Source organism: Brassica napus, chromosome A9 (assembly GCF_020379485.1).
Source record: "Brassica napus cultivar Da-Ae chromosome A9, Da-Ae, whole genome shotgun sequence".
In the NCBI taxonomy this organism is placed as follows: domain Eukaryota; kingdom Viridiplantae; phylum Streptophyta; class Magnoliopsida; order Brassicales; family Brassicaceae; genus Brassica; species Brassica napus.
In genome coordinates this window covers 33,643,131-33,661,323 of record NC_063442.1, presented here as the reverse complement: position 1 = coordinate 33,661,323, position 18,193 = coordinate 33,643,131, and the positions used below count along the sequence as shown (strand labels likewise).

General features: G+C 31.3%; 4 protein-coding genes across 4 annotated transcripts; 3 read left to right on the top strand and 1 right to left on the bottom strand.

The window, feature by feature from the left end:
- The first annotated feature begins 1,923 nt into the window (after positions 1 to 1,923).
- Positions 1,924 to 2,911, top strand: BNAA09G33150D (protein BIC1). Its single transcript, XM_013807810.3, has one exon. It carries the CDS (start codon positions 2,278 to 2,280, stop codon positions 2,692 to 2,694), a length of 417 nt encoding a protein of 138 aa, XP_013663264.1. The 5' UTR covers positions 1,924 to 2,277; the 3' UTR covers positions 2,695 to 2,911.
- A 1,797-nt stretch (positions 2,912 to 4,708) lies between these two features.
- On the top strand, positions 4,709 to 6,188 carry LOC106364909 (cytochrome b-c1 complex subunit 9, mitochondrial). The gene is made up of 3 exons (XM_013804394.3): positions 4,709 to 4,941; positions 5,213 to 5,260; positions 6,002 to 6,188. Exons 1-3 carry the CDS (start codon positions 4,849 to 4,851, stop codon positions 6,050 to 6,052), a joined length of 192 nt encoding a protein of 63 aa, XP_013659848.1. The 5' UTR covers positions 4,709 to 4,848; the 3' UTR covers positions 6,053 to 6,188.
- Positions 6,189 to 9,053: 2,865 nt separating this feature from the next.
- On the top strand, positions 9,054 to 12,264 carry LOC106367944 (alpha carbonic anhydrase 1, chloroplastic). Its single transcript, XM_013807812.3, has 6 exons — positions 9,054 to 9,312; positions 9,416 to 9,529; positions 9,900 to 10,221; positions 10,613 to 10,715; positions 10,823 to 11,005; positions 11,801 to 12,264. The coding sequence occupies exons 2-6, from the start codon at positions 9,451 to 9,453 to the stop codon at positions 11,966 to 11,968; spliced, it is 855 nt and encodes a 284-aa protein (XP_013663266.2). The 5' UTR covers positions 9,054 to 9,312; positions 9,416 to 9,450; the 3' UTR covers positions 11,969 to 12,264.
- Positions 12,265 to 14,822: 2,558 nt separating this feature from the next.
- LOC106364911 lies at positions 14,823 to 16,222 on the bottom strand. The gene has a single exon (XM_013804395.3). It carries the CDS (start codon positions 16,110 to 16,112, stop codon positions 15,282 to 15,284), a length of 831 nt encoding a protein of 276 aa, XP_013659849.2. The 5' UTR covers positions 16,113 to 16,222; the 3' UTR covers positions 14,823 to 15,281.
- Between the last annotated feature and the right edge of the window lie 1,971 nt (positions 16,223 to 18,193).

Here is an 18,193-nt window from a genome sequence, read left to right as displayed (position 1 = left end):
TTTATTATACATTATTATGTTACAAAATTTTATTATATCAAAAAAATTATTATTTTATTTAGTTAGTTAATGTAATTATATTTTTAATCGTTTGATTATTTTTTTCAAAAACATTATATGGATTGATCAGACTCAGTGCGTCTATTATTTTAAAATAAATTATTTTCAATTAGATGAGAACAATACTTTTATATCAAGTTTGGACCCGTCGTCGAAACAGTAAACACGATGACTTGTACATAAGCTGGTTTAGATTTAATAAAATTTCGTTAATTTAAAGCATGCAAACTTCAAAAAAACATGCAATCAAGTGTGACCCGGCATTTGGTTGACATGGTAGGAAAAAATAATCTTCAATAATATTTTAAGAGATGAATGAAACTTCTAATATATTAACGTAATAAAAAATTATTTAGCATAAATATATATAATTTTGTTTTAACAAATAATTTGCTAAAGTGTTTTTTTATTAAATTTGATTTTGTAAATATTTAGAATTATATAATGTTAGATGACATGATATAATATGTTTTAAGATATATGCTTTCATTTTAATAATTGATATCTATATATTATATATCCATATTTGAGCATAATATATGATGTATATAACGTTATTGAATAACAACAATAACATTGGATGATAATAAGAAAAATAATTAGAGAAGTGTATCATACAAAATGAGAAATAATAATAGGATTTATTTAAAATATTTAAATTATTTATAGTTATTGTAGTTAATGGTAGGATAAAAAATAAAGAGTTTTATATAGATGTTATAAATTCTTTTATAATATATTTTTTAAAATATTTTCTTTTAATAATATAAATTTTCAATCGCATCTATAATATATTCTTATCAAAAATCATCATAACAATATATTTATAATATATTGTTAAACTAAAGTACACAAAATAATCTCTAACAATATATTTATAATAAATGGTTAAACTGTATGCAAAATAACTTCCTTTAAAATATAGTCAAAATTAATAGAAGTGTTAGTCAAGGAGAATCTATGATGTATAAGCTGTGTAGATATATATTTAGAAAGGTCAACATATTCATTTGAAAAACCACATTTCAATCAACGAAAAAATGATAGAGTGAAACCTTTGGTCAAAAAATAAATGATAGTATGAAATATTAAAAGGTTGGTGGCATCAAGGAACAATATAGTTTTGGTATTTAAATTTACCAGTCACGTTTTGGTTATAGATTCATGAGACATGTTTTGGTAAGATGATATTTTAGTATAATAGAGTTATGTATAATTTTTTGGTGTATCATAGTAAGTTGAGTGATAAATAAGAGCATTGATTTTTTTATGGTTAGAAAAATATAAGGTAATTAATTATTGCATAGTTAGAGAAATATAAGGTGAGACTAAAAAAAATAGTTAAGTCTAATGAAATGATCCAACAACTTTTCATAGGTAGATTTTTTAAAACTCCTTCCCTTTTAATAGTATAGATTTTGCACATAATATTCACGATTCCCTTTACCAAAAAAAAATAAAATAATATTCGCGACCCCAGAAATATTAACAGTTGAGAACTTGAATCAATTTGTTTCAAAAAAATAATATATATATATATATATATATATATATATATATATTCAATTTTGAAGGTAAATATATACGACGTGACCAAAAAAAGGTAAATAAACATGTTTAAAATGTAAAGCAAAATGACGATATCCTATGTTCTGGTGACAAAAATACTATGTTCTTATGAAGAATATCGATAAAACATGCACAAAATTTATAGAAAATATGTCTTCTCCTCTTGCATCTCTACTTAGGGATACTCTAATTGAGAGTCTTGTCTAAGAAACTACTTACCTGAATATTTTAGCAAAAAAAGAATTACTTAACCCAAATTGCCAAGACTTGATCACATGCAAAAGATCAAGATTTAAAAATATTTAATAGGAGTCTCTAATCAATAATTTTTCAAAAATCATACTGATTATTTATTTTTTATTTAAATCCCAAAATATTAAGAGCCAAAGCAAACCAATCTAAAAAGACACGTAAAGTTGTCAATTACCATACAAAAATACAAAAGCGAACAAAAGAGAAATTCACCAAGCAATAAACTTACGTCGACGTGTAACCCATACTCCCACCCGATTGTTTCTTTCTTTACACAACCCTACATAATATACATATTATCAACACCGAATCTCAAACACAAACACACACATCTTTCTTCAAAAAAAAACTTTTGCTTCTCCCAAGAATCTGAATCTGCTTCACTTTTGTTCAACCATGATGAACATAGACGATACGACATCTCCAATGGCCCACCCGATCGTTCCATCTCAACCTCCTTCCGACCAAACCCAACAAGATCCAAGTTCGCCCAATGAAGCTTCTTCTGTTACCGACAAGAAAGATGATCAAGCTTTTCCCGAAGAGAAACCGAAGCAGAATCAAGAAGAAGAGAGAGTGGACACAGGGAGAGAGAAGCTAAAGAAGCACCGGAGAGACGTCGCCGGAAGAGTTTGGATACCTGACATATGGGGACAAGAAGAGCTTCTTAAGGACTGGATCGACTGTTCAACGTTTGATACGTGTCTAGTCCCTGCCGGAATCTCGTCGGCACGTGCAGCTCTCGTAGACGAAGCTAGGCGAGCTGCTTCGGCTTCTGGTGGGTTACATAGTCGTTGCTTGATCTCACGCTGAATTTTTATATAATATCATATATAAATGTGGTTCTTGTTCCTCAATAATATATGTAAGACATTATTGATATATTGTTGATATAGAGTCTTTTTCATTTTACCAATAATTATATAGAACATAGCCAATATTGCTTTTAGTGTGTTTGTTTGCTTATATGTAGAGGTGGTAAAGAACATATTTTATATGGTTTTTATGATAGTTGTGATACATTCCGTTACGGATCGGCATATCTACATAATCCATATTCATTTCAGACTGGTATTAGTATCAAGTGACCCTGGATAATATGGTATATTTGGAAGGCTCGTAATGAAAAGCTTTTCAGGGGAATAGATAGAAATCCTCTAGAACTAGTTCGATATGCAGAAACCGAATGTCAAGTATAGTTTAATGCAAATGAGATAATACCGCAAATAGCTCAGACCAACAACAATGAAGAAAACCAAGTCTTAAGCTTGGTAAATATCTGTCTGCTAGATGGATCTTGGACAGCCTCAGATCGATACAGTGGATGTGGATGGGTCTGGATGGACTGTGGGGAAAATATACAGCTTATGGGAACTCGGAATTTCCCTCGATGTGAATCTGCATTGCATTCGGAGATAGAAGCACTACGTTGGACGATGGAGAACATGCTTCAACACTCGCCATGTCAGAGCTTTGGAACAGACTGTAAGGAACTGATTGCTATGATAGAGAAACCCCAGGAGTGGCCAAGATTCGCGACAGAATTGGAGAAGATAGAGACGCTGCAGATTTGTTTTCCGGACTTCAAAATCATTCATGTGCCACGAGCACAACCAGTTTCCTGATTTTTTAGCTAAGACAGCTAGGACTTTCCGTAGGGTGCTACTTTTTATTGGTTGTTCTATTCCGGTTTGGTTACCCAGACCACCTCAAGCTTGAGTAATAGAATAGCCGTTTGTCATTAAAAAAAAAAATTAGTATCAAGTGAAAAACATCCAATTTGTTAAAAATTATGATACATTTGAAGAACTTAAAAATATACTAGGGAGAAAAAAATCAAAATAAAGTTATTTATTTTAGCAAAATTTCATCTACAAACGCATGAGATATTTCAGTTCGTCTTGCTTAAAGCTCCATTGCTAAATTCAGAACCCAGTTTGATCTATTTTCTTGTTCTTTTTTTCTTATTAAAAAAATTTGCTTGGTGATTCATTTCGAGTATGTGTTTCAAACCTTCAATACTTATTTTGAATCAGCAATTTTGTCAAAAGATCTAATTCTGAATGTGACATTTGCCCATTTTTCCTATAGTTTCACTTGCATGTGCTTAAACATACCCAATCATGTTCCTAACTTCTTATAAGTCTAATACTCAACGTTTAGTGACAAAATGACTAAAGAGACAACATCGTACTTAGTGAGAAGAAATCATGTTCAGTTACTTAAGGATCAAGGAACGTTCTATAGAATGTAATAAGAATGTGTACTTTCTTATGCGAAAATCAGAGTATGTGCATTGCTGAAAGATCTTTTTATGATCCCCAATACCAAACTATTACTTGAAACAAAGTACTGAAAAACTTCCCTAAAGTCAAAATATTGAAGCCATAATAAAATTAACATTAATTATCATGTTTCTGGATAACTCAATATCTCAAACTTTAACTCATCGATTGTGGTCAACTCTTCAATTTTTCATGAATTCGATCCACAACTAGAAACTTACACATTTGTTTTGGCTTATGGATTTAGGTCTATATGATTCACATGAGGAAGAGTATTTAACCAACCACCTCATCCCATGATTATATATGTGTTTAAGACCCGAAATAACTAAATTATCAAACAATTAAAAAATATCCAAAACTTTGAATGTACATACATTTCTTATTGTGTCCACAGAATGTACATACATGATTTCTAAAACCTGTTATAAGATCTTAAAGAGAATCAGGCCGTGGCAACCCTTTGGATTTTGAGTAAACGAGCTAATGGGCCGAACTACTGGGCTAAGGTACTGAGGCCCACTTGGCCTTTCCAGATACGAAAGAGTCAAAGGTGGAGATTGTTTTTCCCGATTAGTCGCGCAAATCTCGTCGTCTTTCTTCAGTCTCTCGCTCTCCATTTGTTTGTAGATCCGCTCGCGTTTTCAATCCAGAACCGATACGTACCTGAATAGAGACAGAGATGGCACTTCTCGAGGGATTTTACAGAGTCATCATGCGCCGTAACTCCGTCTACGTCTCCTTCATCATCGCCGGCGCTTTCTTCGGCGAAAGGGTCAGAGATCCTTAACCCCCTTTTTTACAATTATACCTTCTTAGCTTTCGGATCTGTTTTGGGATCGGAACAAAAATCTCGATTTTTTTTATGTAAAGTTACAATCTTTGGTGAATTCATTTCATTCGGATATAGAATTTGAGCTATTTGCAATGTATAGCTGCTAGAGATTTGTTAATTTTAAGACGAAACTGTGAGAAAGTTCTTGTTTTTTTTGGTGTTTGATATACAAAAAGGATCGTTTTTTAATATGAAAATGTTATATGTGCAGGCTGTGGATTATGGTGTTCATAAGCTCTGGGAAAGCAAAAACGTTGGGGTATGTTCTGTTTCTTTTTTTTATTTTACTCTGTCTTCCTCTTGTGTGTTTCTGTGGATTTGATTGATCGGTTGGGAGAATGAGTACTACTTGTTCCGTTTTTTTTTTTTAATTTTCAGTTCACTTCATTTTGGTCTGAATGTGTTAATACTTTTTAACTCAGAAGATGAATCCTCCTGTTGACAACTTTGCCAAACTTTTGATTAGTATTGCTTGCTCTTGTCTTTTGAACTAGAGTCTAGGTGGTAGCTGTTTCTTCATTCTTTGTATTAGCTAACTTTGTTTGGAATGATTACATCTCTGTTTACATACCTCTTTTGTTTCATTTTTATCATCATAATACTCTCCCCGTTTCATAATTATATGATGTTTTTGAAGGTTTTTGGTGTTTTAGAATGTAAGATTTTTTGAGATTTCTTTTAATAGAAACTGTTCAACCCATCACATCTTTTTAGAATCATTTTTAATGATGTTTTTATTGAATAAGTTTTTTAATCTTTGTGCTTTTAGGCATAACATCTTACATTATGAAACAAAGTGATTATATTGTGCTTATTTCTTTTAGAGTATTAAACTAGCTGATTGATCCGTGGTTCGCTTTTTTAAAGCTTAATTAAGATTTCGGATGTATATGGAGTAGTTTTTAACTCTTGCTTGATAGTTCAATAATTAATGTCATATCTGTTGATTAGTAATGAATATACATTTATAACATTGATTGATATTGTTGTCATGGTGCAGAAACGGTATGAAGACATCTCTGTGTTGGGTCAAAGGCCTATTGAAGAATGAGATTTCTCCTTTGTTGTTGTTTTGCACTTACAAGTCTCTCTTTCTTTGTTGAATAAAATCATTGGGATGATGGTTTTCATATACTTTCACCTAAACCTGCTATTTGATTCTGATTAATTAAAAGTTTTTTTTTGCATTGTGCAATAATTAAACCTTTAAAGACGTCTTTTCACTAGTGCTCTCGCTCCATTTCTTTTGTTTGATCCCAAATAAGAAAGGTTATTATGATTATATGCCTTCTTTAAAGAATAGCCAGAGGAGTCACTGTCGTCGATAGAGAATCATCGTTCCTGCATTTTGTAGAACTAAGTGGGAACTTAACCGACAAAACCACATTGGTTCAATTTCGTGCAGAGATCTTTAAAGCATTCACTCCACTATGCTGTGGGGCAAATATTAAAGATTAGATTTTGACCACCTCTTTATCAGAAATCATATAACTTGCGCACTACTTTCTAACGGCATGCATCTACCCCGAAGAAAACACACACGTGCGGCGTGTCTTATTGGTTTGTAATAGTGCCACAAACATGTCATTAACCGGATACAAATCAGAAAGTGAGCGTAAGTGAGTTGTTATACAACCATAAAAACACTCTGAACCAAGCATATCGTTCCAATGTATAAGACAAGTTTCAAATTTGCCAGACTAGCCTGAATTATAGAGAAACAAATTAAAAAAAACATTGATATGGACAAACAAAGTGGAATTTATCAACTTGCGGATTCGCATAATGCGTTTTGTATTGTTGCGACAAGAGACTAGAGATCGAGCTCGTGAAAATGTTTATGTTCTCGGGGTTGGAGTATATGGACAAATGAATATTCCCGAAGACGTTTTGTCTTGATTCCGTTGAGTGATGCCCCTACCTGATTATCACATCACATGTTTCACTTTTTCTTTTTAAATAATTATCTTCTGTTTTGGCTCAAATAATCATTTAGGTAGTGGGAATAGTTTATAACAAGGAGATGGGAATAGTGAAAATTCTCTTGATAAGAAGTGGGGGAAAAGAAAAATGGGAGGTGGGTTTTTATGAGGCAGGCACCATCTGTGGATTATACGTAAAGGTATCATGCATACACCAAAAAGATAAGACAATCGTTTATTTTTAAAAATTAAGATTGACAATTCCACTAATTAACTTCGCATCCGATCCATGAAAGGAATAATAACTTTGATGGACAACTTTTAGTACGCGGGGTAACATAATTAATAATTGTATTTTGTAGCGTAAAATATCATTTCACGAAAAAGGATTTAAGAAAAAATAGAGGATATGTGGTTTGTGTCATGAAGCACTTTTAATTTTGTTCTTTTCTTGCATTTTGTTATGTCCATTCACCAATTGTAAAGACAACACAAATTCCATACTCAAGTTTGCTAAAAGGTGATGAAAGCTAAAAACACATTAACTTCTGATATGAGTAAAATAACAGTATTTATGAGCTACATGTTTGGTTTCTAAATGAAGAGTCAAATTTTTGTGTGTACCGTTGCCGCATAAACATAGTTGATAAGATGAGAGATCGATTTAAGAAAAAAATGTGCTTAAAACCCAGTGTCGGGTTTAGCCCGTGACGTGTGAATACTGAAATAGTGAAATAAAGCATATCAGTAAAAACTTTATAGATTAATAATATTAGAATTATGATCATTTATCAATTTATTTAGTTATTAATTATTTTAAAATCCTTCTTAAATTTCTATTTTAAAATATTCTTATTTAAAAAGATGAACATAATATCTTTTCATGAAGTTATATATTAGTTAAACTTCATAGATTTAAATTTCATCTATTTTTTAAGATTATTTGATTTATTTATATATATATATAGATATTAAATATGTATGATAGAAAAATGTGTTTTATATGTAATTCAATAAAGTAACATCAGAATATTAAAATAAATAGTTAGAGATAAATATATTTTGAAATAAATAAACATCAAAATTCTTTTTCTACTTATATAAAAATTATATAATTATTAATTTATGATTTTAGTAAAACCATATAATTAGCTAAATATTTTTAAATATTATTGTATTATTATCTTATTGATTTTAGGCTGCCTCAATCTAAGATCAGAAAGTTATTACTTTATCATATTTATTAATTTTTATTTATTAATTTATTGAGTCCCAATTCATAGAGTTTCTATAATATATGAAATTTAATATATTTTTTGTCAACACTTGTACTAAGAATTAGGCATGTTCAATTTGGATATTGATCCGTTTGGTTCAGTTTTTTTTTTGGTTTTTGGTATTTTAAGTTATAACAATTAGCTACCAAATGTAAACTACTTTCTCTATTTTGGTTTTGTTCGGTTTTATCGAATTGAACATCCTTACTACGAATTGACCTATGTAGGTACGAAAATTATTTATAATGGTTCTAAGTTTCAACACTATACTTTTTAACATCCACATCATATTTTCTTCTTTCTAAATTAAGACACATTTACTTTTAACATTGTAAAATAGTTTCGTTTTATTAAATTTAACACTTTATTTTACTAGTCAGTAATTAATTTTCTATGTCGAACTTAAAACAAATTTACTTTCTATTTGTAGAGAATAAAATAATAAAATTGTGTATAAAATAAAAAAAATAGTTTAATTATAGTGAAAATAATTTATTTTAAATAACTAAGATGATATGTAAATATCATAAATTTTTATAATGTGGCATTGTGATGTTGGTGGGCTCTACTTTATCATTATTTATCATGTTAAATTTTTGTTAGCATCAAATAATCCACATTATCATTTTTTATTTTTACTATATTCATTAATGATTCAATTGTATTCAACCTTTCCATTGTAACTAGTCTAACACTGAATTCAAAAGTTGACCACATATTTCTTTTTTTGGCAAAAAGTTGACTACGTATTTTCATATATGATACGATATAATTACTATTCTACTGTTGACCAAATACAAAAGTTTCCTTATCCTATATATAATATGACGTAAAACATATTACTAAACGAATACTATATGCTTATACTCCTCAACTCGAATGCTTTCTTCAACGAATATATTAACCACATAAATTCGCTTGGACAACATTTGTTTTGTTTTTAGGTAATTCTTTATCTTTTTTATTTTATTTCTTTATTGCTTTTTTGAAAGGAAGAAAAAAACTAATGTTTGAAGTAGGACTGATTTGAAGAGAGGGCTATAAATAGCAGAGCCAGTCCGGTCGTGTCAGCCATGAAGTAAAGCTAATACAACACTTTGTTATCTCCACAGGTTTAACTTAGAAAAATCATTAGCCAGTTTACAGATTTGGAACATTTGTCCTCTTCTGAATCTATTTTTCTAATGCAAACCCTTTTCTCCCGGTTTTTAGCAGATTCCAACAAAACAGGAATTAAACATACACAATTCATGAAGAAGATGGTGATGCTGATTATTAAGATCTGCCTCTTGGCCATGGCCCCCCTCTGCACTGCCGCTGCAAATGCTCGTAATGCTAACACTCTTTTCTCTATCTCCCTCTATCTATATACACACATATAATTCATAACTATTAATATATAATTATATTATGTATTTATATACACATATATGGTTATGCATACACATGTGTATAAGCTTATTTACAACGGGTAAAATAATTTCGAAAAAATTCAACAAAGTTATATGGGTTTTAAGATTTGTCAGGATTAGGTAGAGATATGTGTTGTGCTTAAATTATACAAGACATTAGTTGATCATAAAACGGTAAAAAAAAACCTTAAAGAGGTTTCATCCTCAAAAGCATTAGCTATTGCCTTAGTTACTTGTAGTAGTGAATATAACTTCTTAACAGTACAAACATTGGTGATTATGAGCAGAGACACAAGGAATAGGGTTTGGATATGGAGGTAGAAATGGACCAAAACAATGGGGACACTTAAACCCTCACTACACTGAATGCTCGATTGGTAAATTGCAATCTCCAATTGATATCCAAAGGACACAAACCTTTTACAACAGCACATTAGAACCCCTCCACCGCGATTACTACACGACAAATGCAACACTCGTGAACCACGTCTGCAATGTCGCTATGTTCTTCGCGGAAGGAGCAGGAGATGTGGTGATAAACAATAAGAACTATACCTTATTGCAAATGCATTGGCACACTCCTTCCGAACATCATCTCCATGGTGTCCAGTAAGCCCCAATTCCTTTTTCATTATTCTTATTTATTATTTTTAATATAAGCATTACAACTTTATTATGATCTGTGACACATAAAACAACCCACACCTTTTTATTTGTTTATTTTCCGAATTAGCTTTAGCTTGGATTTCAAATAGTTTACTATTATATGCCAATTGTCACTTAACCTTTAAGAAATGTCCGAAATTATTTGTATTAAAAATCCCAGATTTAGTCTAGCCCATAGGTAAATGTTTCTTGTGAACTAGTATGGCCCGTGAGGCCCGTGTGGACGCTGTCTTATTTTGTTTTTGTCACACAGTTTTTGGAGTTGTACCATCTTTTTGTGTTAATTTAGAAAATGTGTTCAAGAAAACATTTAAATAAAAGGTAAATAACGTAGATATGCAGCTGAGCTACACATGGTACACCAAGCAAAAGATGGAAGTTTTGCTGTGGTTGCAAGCCTCTTCAAAATCGGCAGTGAAGAGCCGTTCCTCTCTCAGGTATATTTTGAGGTCTACATATCATATATACAACTGTTGACGTGACTATATATATATTTGTTTATTTGCATGTATGACGTTAATAATAATATAAGTGAAATGATTAGATGAAGGATAAATTGGTGAAGCTAAAGGAGGAGAGGCTCAAAGGGAACCAAACAGCACAAGTGGAAGTTGGAAAAATAAACACAAGACATATCGAACGTAAGACTCGAAAGTACTTCAGATACTTTGGTTCACTCACCACTCCTCCTTGTTCCGAAAACGTATCTTGGACCATTCTTGGCAAGGTAACCTTTTGGACACGTACAGTTATTTGTAATTAGGAGGTTTTTCGGGTTAAAAAGGTTTTAAAATGATATTCGTTTGGTTGGTAATACTTTAGCTTGTGACGACCACGTAGTTACCAATAAAAACTTCTGATTATGCATAAAATTGGTTTTATTTAAACTAGCAATTCAGTATGAAATATTACTAATTTTGTTCAAATACTTTATTTGAAGGGGTTTTGGTGAGCATATAATAATTTACATTCTAAAGTAATTTTTATGAACTAGATCTACTTTTCATAAGCTCCCAAAATTACAACATTTTATGTTTTATTTGTTTTTATTATGTATATTAATATACATAAATAGTTTTTATGTTCTATTTGTTAGGCCTCTAAAATACCGACTATAAATAGAAGTAATTTAATATACTTTTTTTTATCAATTTTTTTTTATCAAAGTAATTTAATATACATATAAAATGAATCTACTGGTCACAAGAATTTTAGACCGTATAGTACACGTACGTTATGACGATATCTAACCGGTTGGAGTGTCTTGTGGGTTCCATTGTCCATGCTTTTATGTGTGACAAGTCCCTGCTTTTATGTGTTTATGTCAAACTTATTATATACGTTAGAACGAAAAAGAGAACTTCAATGTAGGATGGATAAGACCTAGCTACTACGTTTTTTTTTTCTTTGACCTAGCTACTACTTTCATGTTCATTTGACATTTTTGTATGGAAACGGTCCAAATTAATGTGACATCTTGATTCTTGATTTCTAATTACCGTGTATAATAAATTAAATGCAGGTGAGGTCCATGTCAAAAGAACAAGTAGAACTACTAAGATCTCCATTGGATATTTCTTACAAGAAAAATGCACGACCTTGTCAACCCCTAAACGGCCGGCGAGTTGAGATGTTCCACGAGCGCGTCACCAAAACGGAAACCGGAAACAAAAAGAAAAAACCCAATTAAATTATTTCTGCCAGTCGATTTGTTCAGAGCCTAATTACCCCCTAAAAACTAGTTTTGTAAAATCGTAATGAAAAAATAATCGTATGTGGTACTATGCTGTTGTTTTTTTGCCAAAAGTATGCTGTTGTTTAGTGTACTTCTCTTCGATTTCCAAATTTGAGAATGTGGTGTTGAGAGCTATATGCTGCTACGTTGAAAATAACGTGCATCAACTAATATCTCATTTAGTAATGAGTTATATAGTATGTCGCACCTAATTCATTTTGATCCACATTTTATATTTTTATTGATAACTACAGTTACGTACATAAATACCCTCAAAGTGTTAAACACGTTTTGACCTGAAAACGTCAAGGCATCATCAATCCTAGTTTATCAGTTGACCAGTTTAATGATCCAAAGCCAAGTTGATCTCTATTGATCACAATGTATCCATCTGTTTAACCATTGATGGGTTGGCACACACAAAAATGAACAACTCTCTACCCTCAAGTTCATGCCGTCCTTTCTAATACCTTTTCAAAACGTTGCATCAGATTGTTAGAAAATATATTTTTGTTGTTGAATATAATTTACATTGAAAAAATTAGACATGTCTAGAATCACATGATGTGGCTATATATTTTCGAACAATACATTAAATATATCTCTTAACATTTTTACAGAAAATATGTGTAGACATAAATATATATCTTGTGAGCTGATACATTTGGAAACTTTTCAGTAATATTATTTTATATAGGAAAAGAAACAAGTATATTAGTTATTGCAACTGGATCATAAATCTTATGGAGAGATAACAAATGTAAAAGGGGGTTGTTTCAATACTGGTTAGGAATAATTGTTGCTAGGAAAAAATTGAAAGGGAGATCGAAAGTGAGACAAATTTATTGTCATTGTCCTTCCTGCCAACTCCAAACAACAATTCTTGTAACTAGAATTAAAACCATATGTATATATTACAAAGGTGTGTTATAAGAGGAAAAAAAAACGATATGTTATCAAAATTGGTGGACCTCTCATATTTGCAGCCAAACATTTTTTCCTCCATACACTCCTTTTTCATAAGTCTCACTGGACTTAATCTTCGCGGTCTTAGTTGTTAAAATAAATTCCTATGTTAAAGAAGTTAGACATGTCATTGTTCAATTGTTGGTTTTTAGTTTGTGAAATGTCGTCGACAATACAGAAAGCATTTAATTGTGTAATTGTCAAAACTTCTCTGTTTCAACATATTTGCCTGTCAAAAGTCTTTTGAGTATGGAACCATTCTAAAGTCGGTCTCAAATTGAAATGCTATTTGTCACCGAGTATATTACATCATATTAATATAGACATCGAACCTGGAACTCCCTTAGTCTCATTGATCTTAATAATCTCATTGACGAGTGGAGAAGTGGCAATTATATTGTAAATGGTAAAAGTTTTACCGTAAAACCAACACGATGACGAGAGAAACAATGGCGACGCGTTGATAAAACCTAAAAATCCTCACCGACGAACATAACAACAAATACGCATAAGGCCAAAAGTTAGTACCGACAAGAAATTGTGATCGCTGCTAAACTTTCTGGACACCTTTATTTAGAAGTACAGTTGGAAAATAAGTATTAGGAATACTACGGCTGTAACTAGATTGCATTTTTTATGAATGGAATTATGTGGAATTAGTCATTCATGAGCATTCCAAAAAAAAGTTACCAGTTAAGTGGAAAAAATTAAAAAATTGATTCCATTAATTCCTGTGAGATAACTGAAAAAAATTGTGAATCACGTTAAAAACCATTCATAATAAAAAAGATAGAGGAATGAAAGGAATGTATGGAATGAATTAACTTAAATATAATTAAAAAATAAATACATATATCATTCCATTAATTCCTCAAATTATCTCTATTCCATTCCATTTTATTCCATTTATTCCATTCATTCCTAAAATGAGTTACAAGTAGTTTGCTGAATGCTAAATATGTAAAAGCTATTCTATATAATTTCAGTGAAATTTATAAATAGAACTAACAATACATCTGAAGAAAAACACAACAGGCAGCTAAAATTAAACAATTGCTAACACATGGTGATGAATATTAACACATCATAAGCCTCCCAGAAAATGAACAATAACTTATTGGCGAAGCCTTAGCGATTCGTCTGGCCCTTTCACTGGGCTTCACCAGAGTCTGTGTTTTTTCAGACTGTCAGGTGCTCGTGAGAGCAATCTGTTCGAAGTCATCACCGGTCGAACTCTACGGATTAGTCTGCGACATCGAACTTCTATCCTCCTTGTTTGATTATTGCACTTTGTCTTTTATTTCTCATTCCCTAAACTCGGAGGCTGATCTACTTGCTAAATCAGCCCTTTGTAATGATGTACTCACCACATAATTTCTTTCATGGTTTGATTTAATATAAGTTGTTTGTGTTAAAAAAAAAAACTTACAGATATCAGTCTATCAGACCTCAAATTAATTGTCAAAATACCCCATTATTTAGGCAAGACTAAATAATAAAATGCCAATTCGAAGGACTGACTTTTCCAAATTAATTGTTATTGTTTATATTATAGAATCAAAGATGGCTAAGAATATCCTGTCTTTTCTTGAAAACGAAACAACTAATAAGATACAAATTAAATACAAAAAGAGAAAAGAAAAAAGACACTCGCGATTAATTTTACTTAATTCGTCTCTTTGCGAGGACTTGAACACGTCAAAGTTTTTGTAAATGTTTATGGCTCCCACTATTCACTTTCATAGTTTTTAGTGGGTAAAATTCACTTTCATTGTTTTGAATCTTTTTTATGTTTTCCTGAGATTATAGCACTATTTAATTGACTCAATTTAAAACAAGCTCATTCGTAGAAAACAGACTATTGACCGTTTACTCATGAAGTATTTTCTACATTATTGATAAATTCTACAAGCAAACACATACACAAATAAGTTATAGAAACAGCTATGTACAACCAAAAGGTCAAAAAAAAAAAAAAGCAAAACTAATCAAAATCAAAAGTCTTGAGAAGAAAAAAAGGGGCACAATATAATATTAGTAAGATATACAAAACGGTGGAAGTTTGGTTTGAACGCGAGAAACCAAATCAAAAGTGTGCGCCTGTTCTCTTTCTATGCCGTGTTTCCGTTAAACTGGTTGCCACGTCAACACTAACGACTTTCCGAATAACACACGCTCATGGGCCCCATAAAAGCCCATGAACAGCCAACAACCCAATCACCATCCTTGTTTACTCCGTAAGCTTGAAACACGGGACTGGGCCCCACCGACTCTCACCTGTCCACACTGTAAACGCCGCACGTCACGCCACGTCAAACTTTACCAACAAATCCGGTCTTCTCCCCGATTTAAACCGAGTCACCCCGCCTAAACCGGGTAATACCGGTTCCACACCGTCGAGAGATTTCCTCGGACCGGTACTCATCCTCGGCGGAGAATATTTCCCGACTTCTACCGGCGGAAGCCGATCTCTTATATCAGTCGACCTTCTCGCCGGAGTGGTGGCCTCCCTCTGCGGAGCGTGGGCTCCAGTCGCGGAGAGGTTTTTGCAACCGCCACCGGTTCTGAAAATGGCTCTGAAGGTCGCGAAAAACCCGGGTTTCTTAACCGGAACCGGTTTATCTTTAAACGAATCGGTTCGACCGGATTTCTGTCTCTGAATTCGACGGCTCCGGTCACGTTTGGATCTCACTGTACCAATGCAAGAGACCTTCGGAGAAGAAGGCTCCGACTTCAACCGCGACCCGATCCGCTTCGGGATCATCAGAGTCCTCGCGATTCTGCAGTTTCTCCGCTTCGTCACTTCGTTGAAACACGTCTTCTGCGGTTTCGGTAATCTGATGATCGACGTCTTGGATTTGAGAGAAACCCTCTGAGAGCTCGAATTGGAGTTGGGATTGTGAGTGGAGGATGAGATTCCTTTCTGTGATCCTTTCCGCTCGAAGAAGGCGTTCTCGTTGAACCACTCGAGCTCTGCTTCTTTTGATACGGAGTAAGACTCCGGTGGAACATCGATAGCACTCGCGACGGAGTTTGAAACGGGTCGGATCATCGGGGCGTTAGCTGAGTTGTCGTCGGAGAGGGCACCGGAGTAGACTGAAGAAACCAAGGTTTCAAGATCGACTTGGGGCATTTAAGCGAAACAGAGACGGTGATGAGAGTTTCAGACTTTGAAGGAAGAGGGGAGATATACAAAATTGGGTTTGTTCAATTGAACCAGTAGCCTCTTTATATTTGCCGATTTATTTGATTTTATTTTTTAAATGTTTATTTTAATTTTCCTTCTCAGATTATACCAGTATACTATTACTATCGGTGGTTGACTTTTACTCACTATGTCCGGGGTGTTGATTAGGATAATGCGAAAGAAATTCAAATTCCAAAAGAAAGTACTGATATTTATGCTAATTCGAATTTGAAATAGCTGATTATATTTGTAGAGATACTTGGTATTATTTTCTTCCATCCAGTATCTTTTATAGTTCAATTTGTTTCTATTTCTCTATTTATGTGATGTAATATGGTTAGATATTTAAAGTAGTTAGAAGCATTATCATTGATTTTATGTTAACTCTTCAACAAAGCACTCAAAATTCATGAGAAACTCAAATTCATAAGAATTTTTGTAACTTACAGAAAAGTCATGATAATGATCTGATTTATTTTCTACAAACCAAGGGGGATTGGAATGTCGATTTAATTTTTTTGCTATAAAATTTTGTCTTCATAATTTTTGTTGTAGATGTAGCTACTGTCTGTGTAAATAAAATAAAATTTTAATTATTTTTAAAATAAAAAGTAAGATTGGATTGGGTATTCTTATTATGGGTAAATTGGGTTAAAAATATATATAAAAAATCTAAAATTTACATAATCATAAGGTATAATACTTTTTTCACTGAAAGTATCTTGACTTATACTATTTATTTTTATTTTGTTGTTATTTGATCTAAATAAGATTATAGTAAGAAAATATATATATTTTAGTTTCCCTTACAATATTTGTTATGTTCCTAAAAATCATTTATAATCTAAAAATTTCATAATCATAAGATATAATACTTTTTTCACTGAAAGTATCTTGACTTATACTATTTGTTTTTGTACTTGATCTAATTAAATAAGATTATAGTAAAAAAAATATTTTAGTTCCCTTAATAATATTTGTTATGTTCCTAATCATTTGAAAAGGAATATTATTTTAATATGTTATACAACTAAATAAAAATTTTATTTGCGATTTTTTTTTTTAAAATCATGTTATATAATGTAATATATTAATTTTATTTTAGTATTTTGAAAATTGTAAAGGTATTGTATGAAAATTGAAAAAAACTTAACAAAAATTATTATGCAGAAAATAAATAAAACATATCAATAATATTAATTCTAAAATATTTTAGTTTATGAAAGATATAACAGTTTATGAGATTTAGTGTTTTGATGAAAAAAAATTCAATTTAGAGTTTTGGTGAAAAACTTGATTTTATGTTTTTGGCGAAACTTATGATTAAACTTGCCTTATTAAAAAATCAACATATAATATATATATATATATATGAGAAATTGGGTGTTAACCAATTTATATAAATATATGTATATATGAAAATTGGGTTAGCCTTAGTATATTAAATGTAGCTATATATATGAGGAAACAAATAAAATCTGGTGTAGTAAAATTGGTTTAGAAATTTGGTTTGGTTATTTTTTTGTTTATTTATTTGATTTGAGTTTATGTTTGATATAAATTTTTATTGGTTTAGTTATAGATAACTCATAATCCATTACAATTCAAACCATTTTAATCCAGTCCACTATGTTCATCAACATATTTTACCATTAACTAGATTCTGACATGTTTTTTTAGAGGACGAGTATATTTTTTTTTGTTTTAAAATTTAGTTTGAAATTTTTTGATTTTTATATTTATATTTTTCTTGTAATTATATTTGTGTATAAACATGTCAATGTTTAAATAAAACCAAAGAGACTAATAAAGTCCCTAAAATAAAGAAAATACATAGTTGGACATAACATTTATCAATAAGTCATGATTCTGTTTTAATAGATTACAAAATAAATACAGATATAAAAATTAAATTTCTCAAAAAAGAATTTAAAACTAAAAATTGTCTAGTTCTTTTGGTTAAAATATATTAAATCAAATTCTATAAAATTAAGAGAAAATTTTATTTGGTATATAATTATCAAAAC

Coding starts and splice junctions, on each gene's coding strand:
- BNAA09G33150D (XM_013807810.3), top strand. CDS start 2,278: ATGATGAACATAGACGATACGACATCTCCAATGGCCCACCCGATCGTT.
- LOC106364911 (XM_013804395.3), bottom strand. CDS start 16,112: ATGCCCCAAGTCGATCTTGAAACCTTGGTTTCTTCAGTCTACTCCGGT.
- LOC106367944 (XM_013807812.3), top strand. CDS start 9,451: ATGAAGAAGATGGTGATGCTGATTATTAAGATCTGCCTCTTGGCCATG. Junction 9,530..9,899: donor CACTGCCGCTGCAAATGCTC/GTAATGCTAACA, acceptor GATTATGAGCAG/AGACACAAGGAATAGGGTTT. Junction 10,222..10,612: donor CATCATCTCCATGGTGTCCA/GTAAGCCCCAAT, acceptor TAAATAACGTAG/ATATGCAGCTGAGCTACACA.
- LOC106364909 (XM_013804394.3), top strand. CDS start 4,849: ATGGCACTTCTCGAGGGATTTTACAGAGTCATCATGCGCCGTAACTCC. Junction 4,942..5,212: donor GCGCTTTCTTCGGCGAAAGG/GTCAGAGATCCT, acceptor TTATATGTGCAG/GCTGTGGATTATGGTGTTCA. Junction 5,261..6,001: donor GGGAAAGCAAAAACGTTGGG/GTATGTTCTGTT, acceptor GTCATGGTGCAG/AAACGGTATGAAGACATCTC.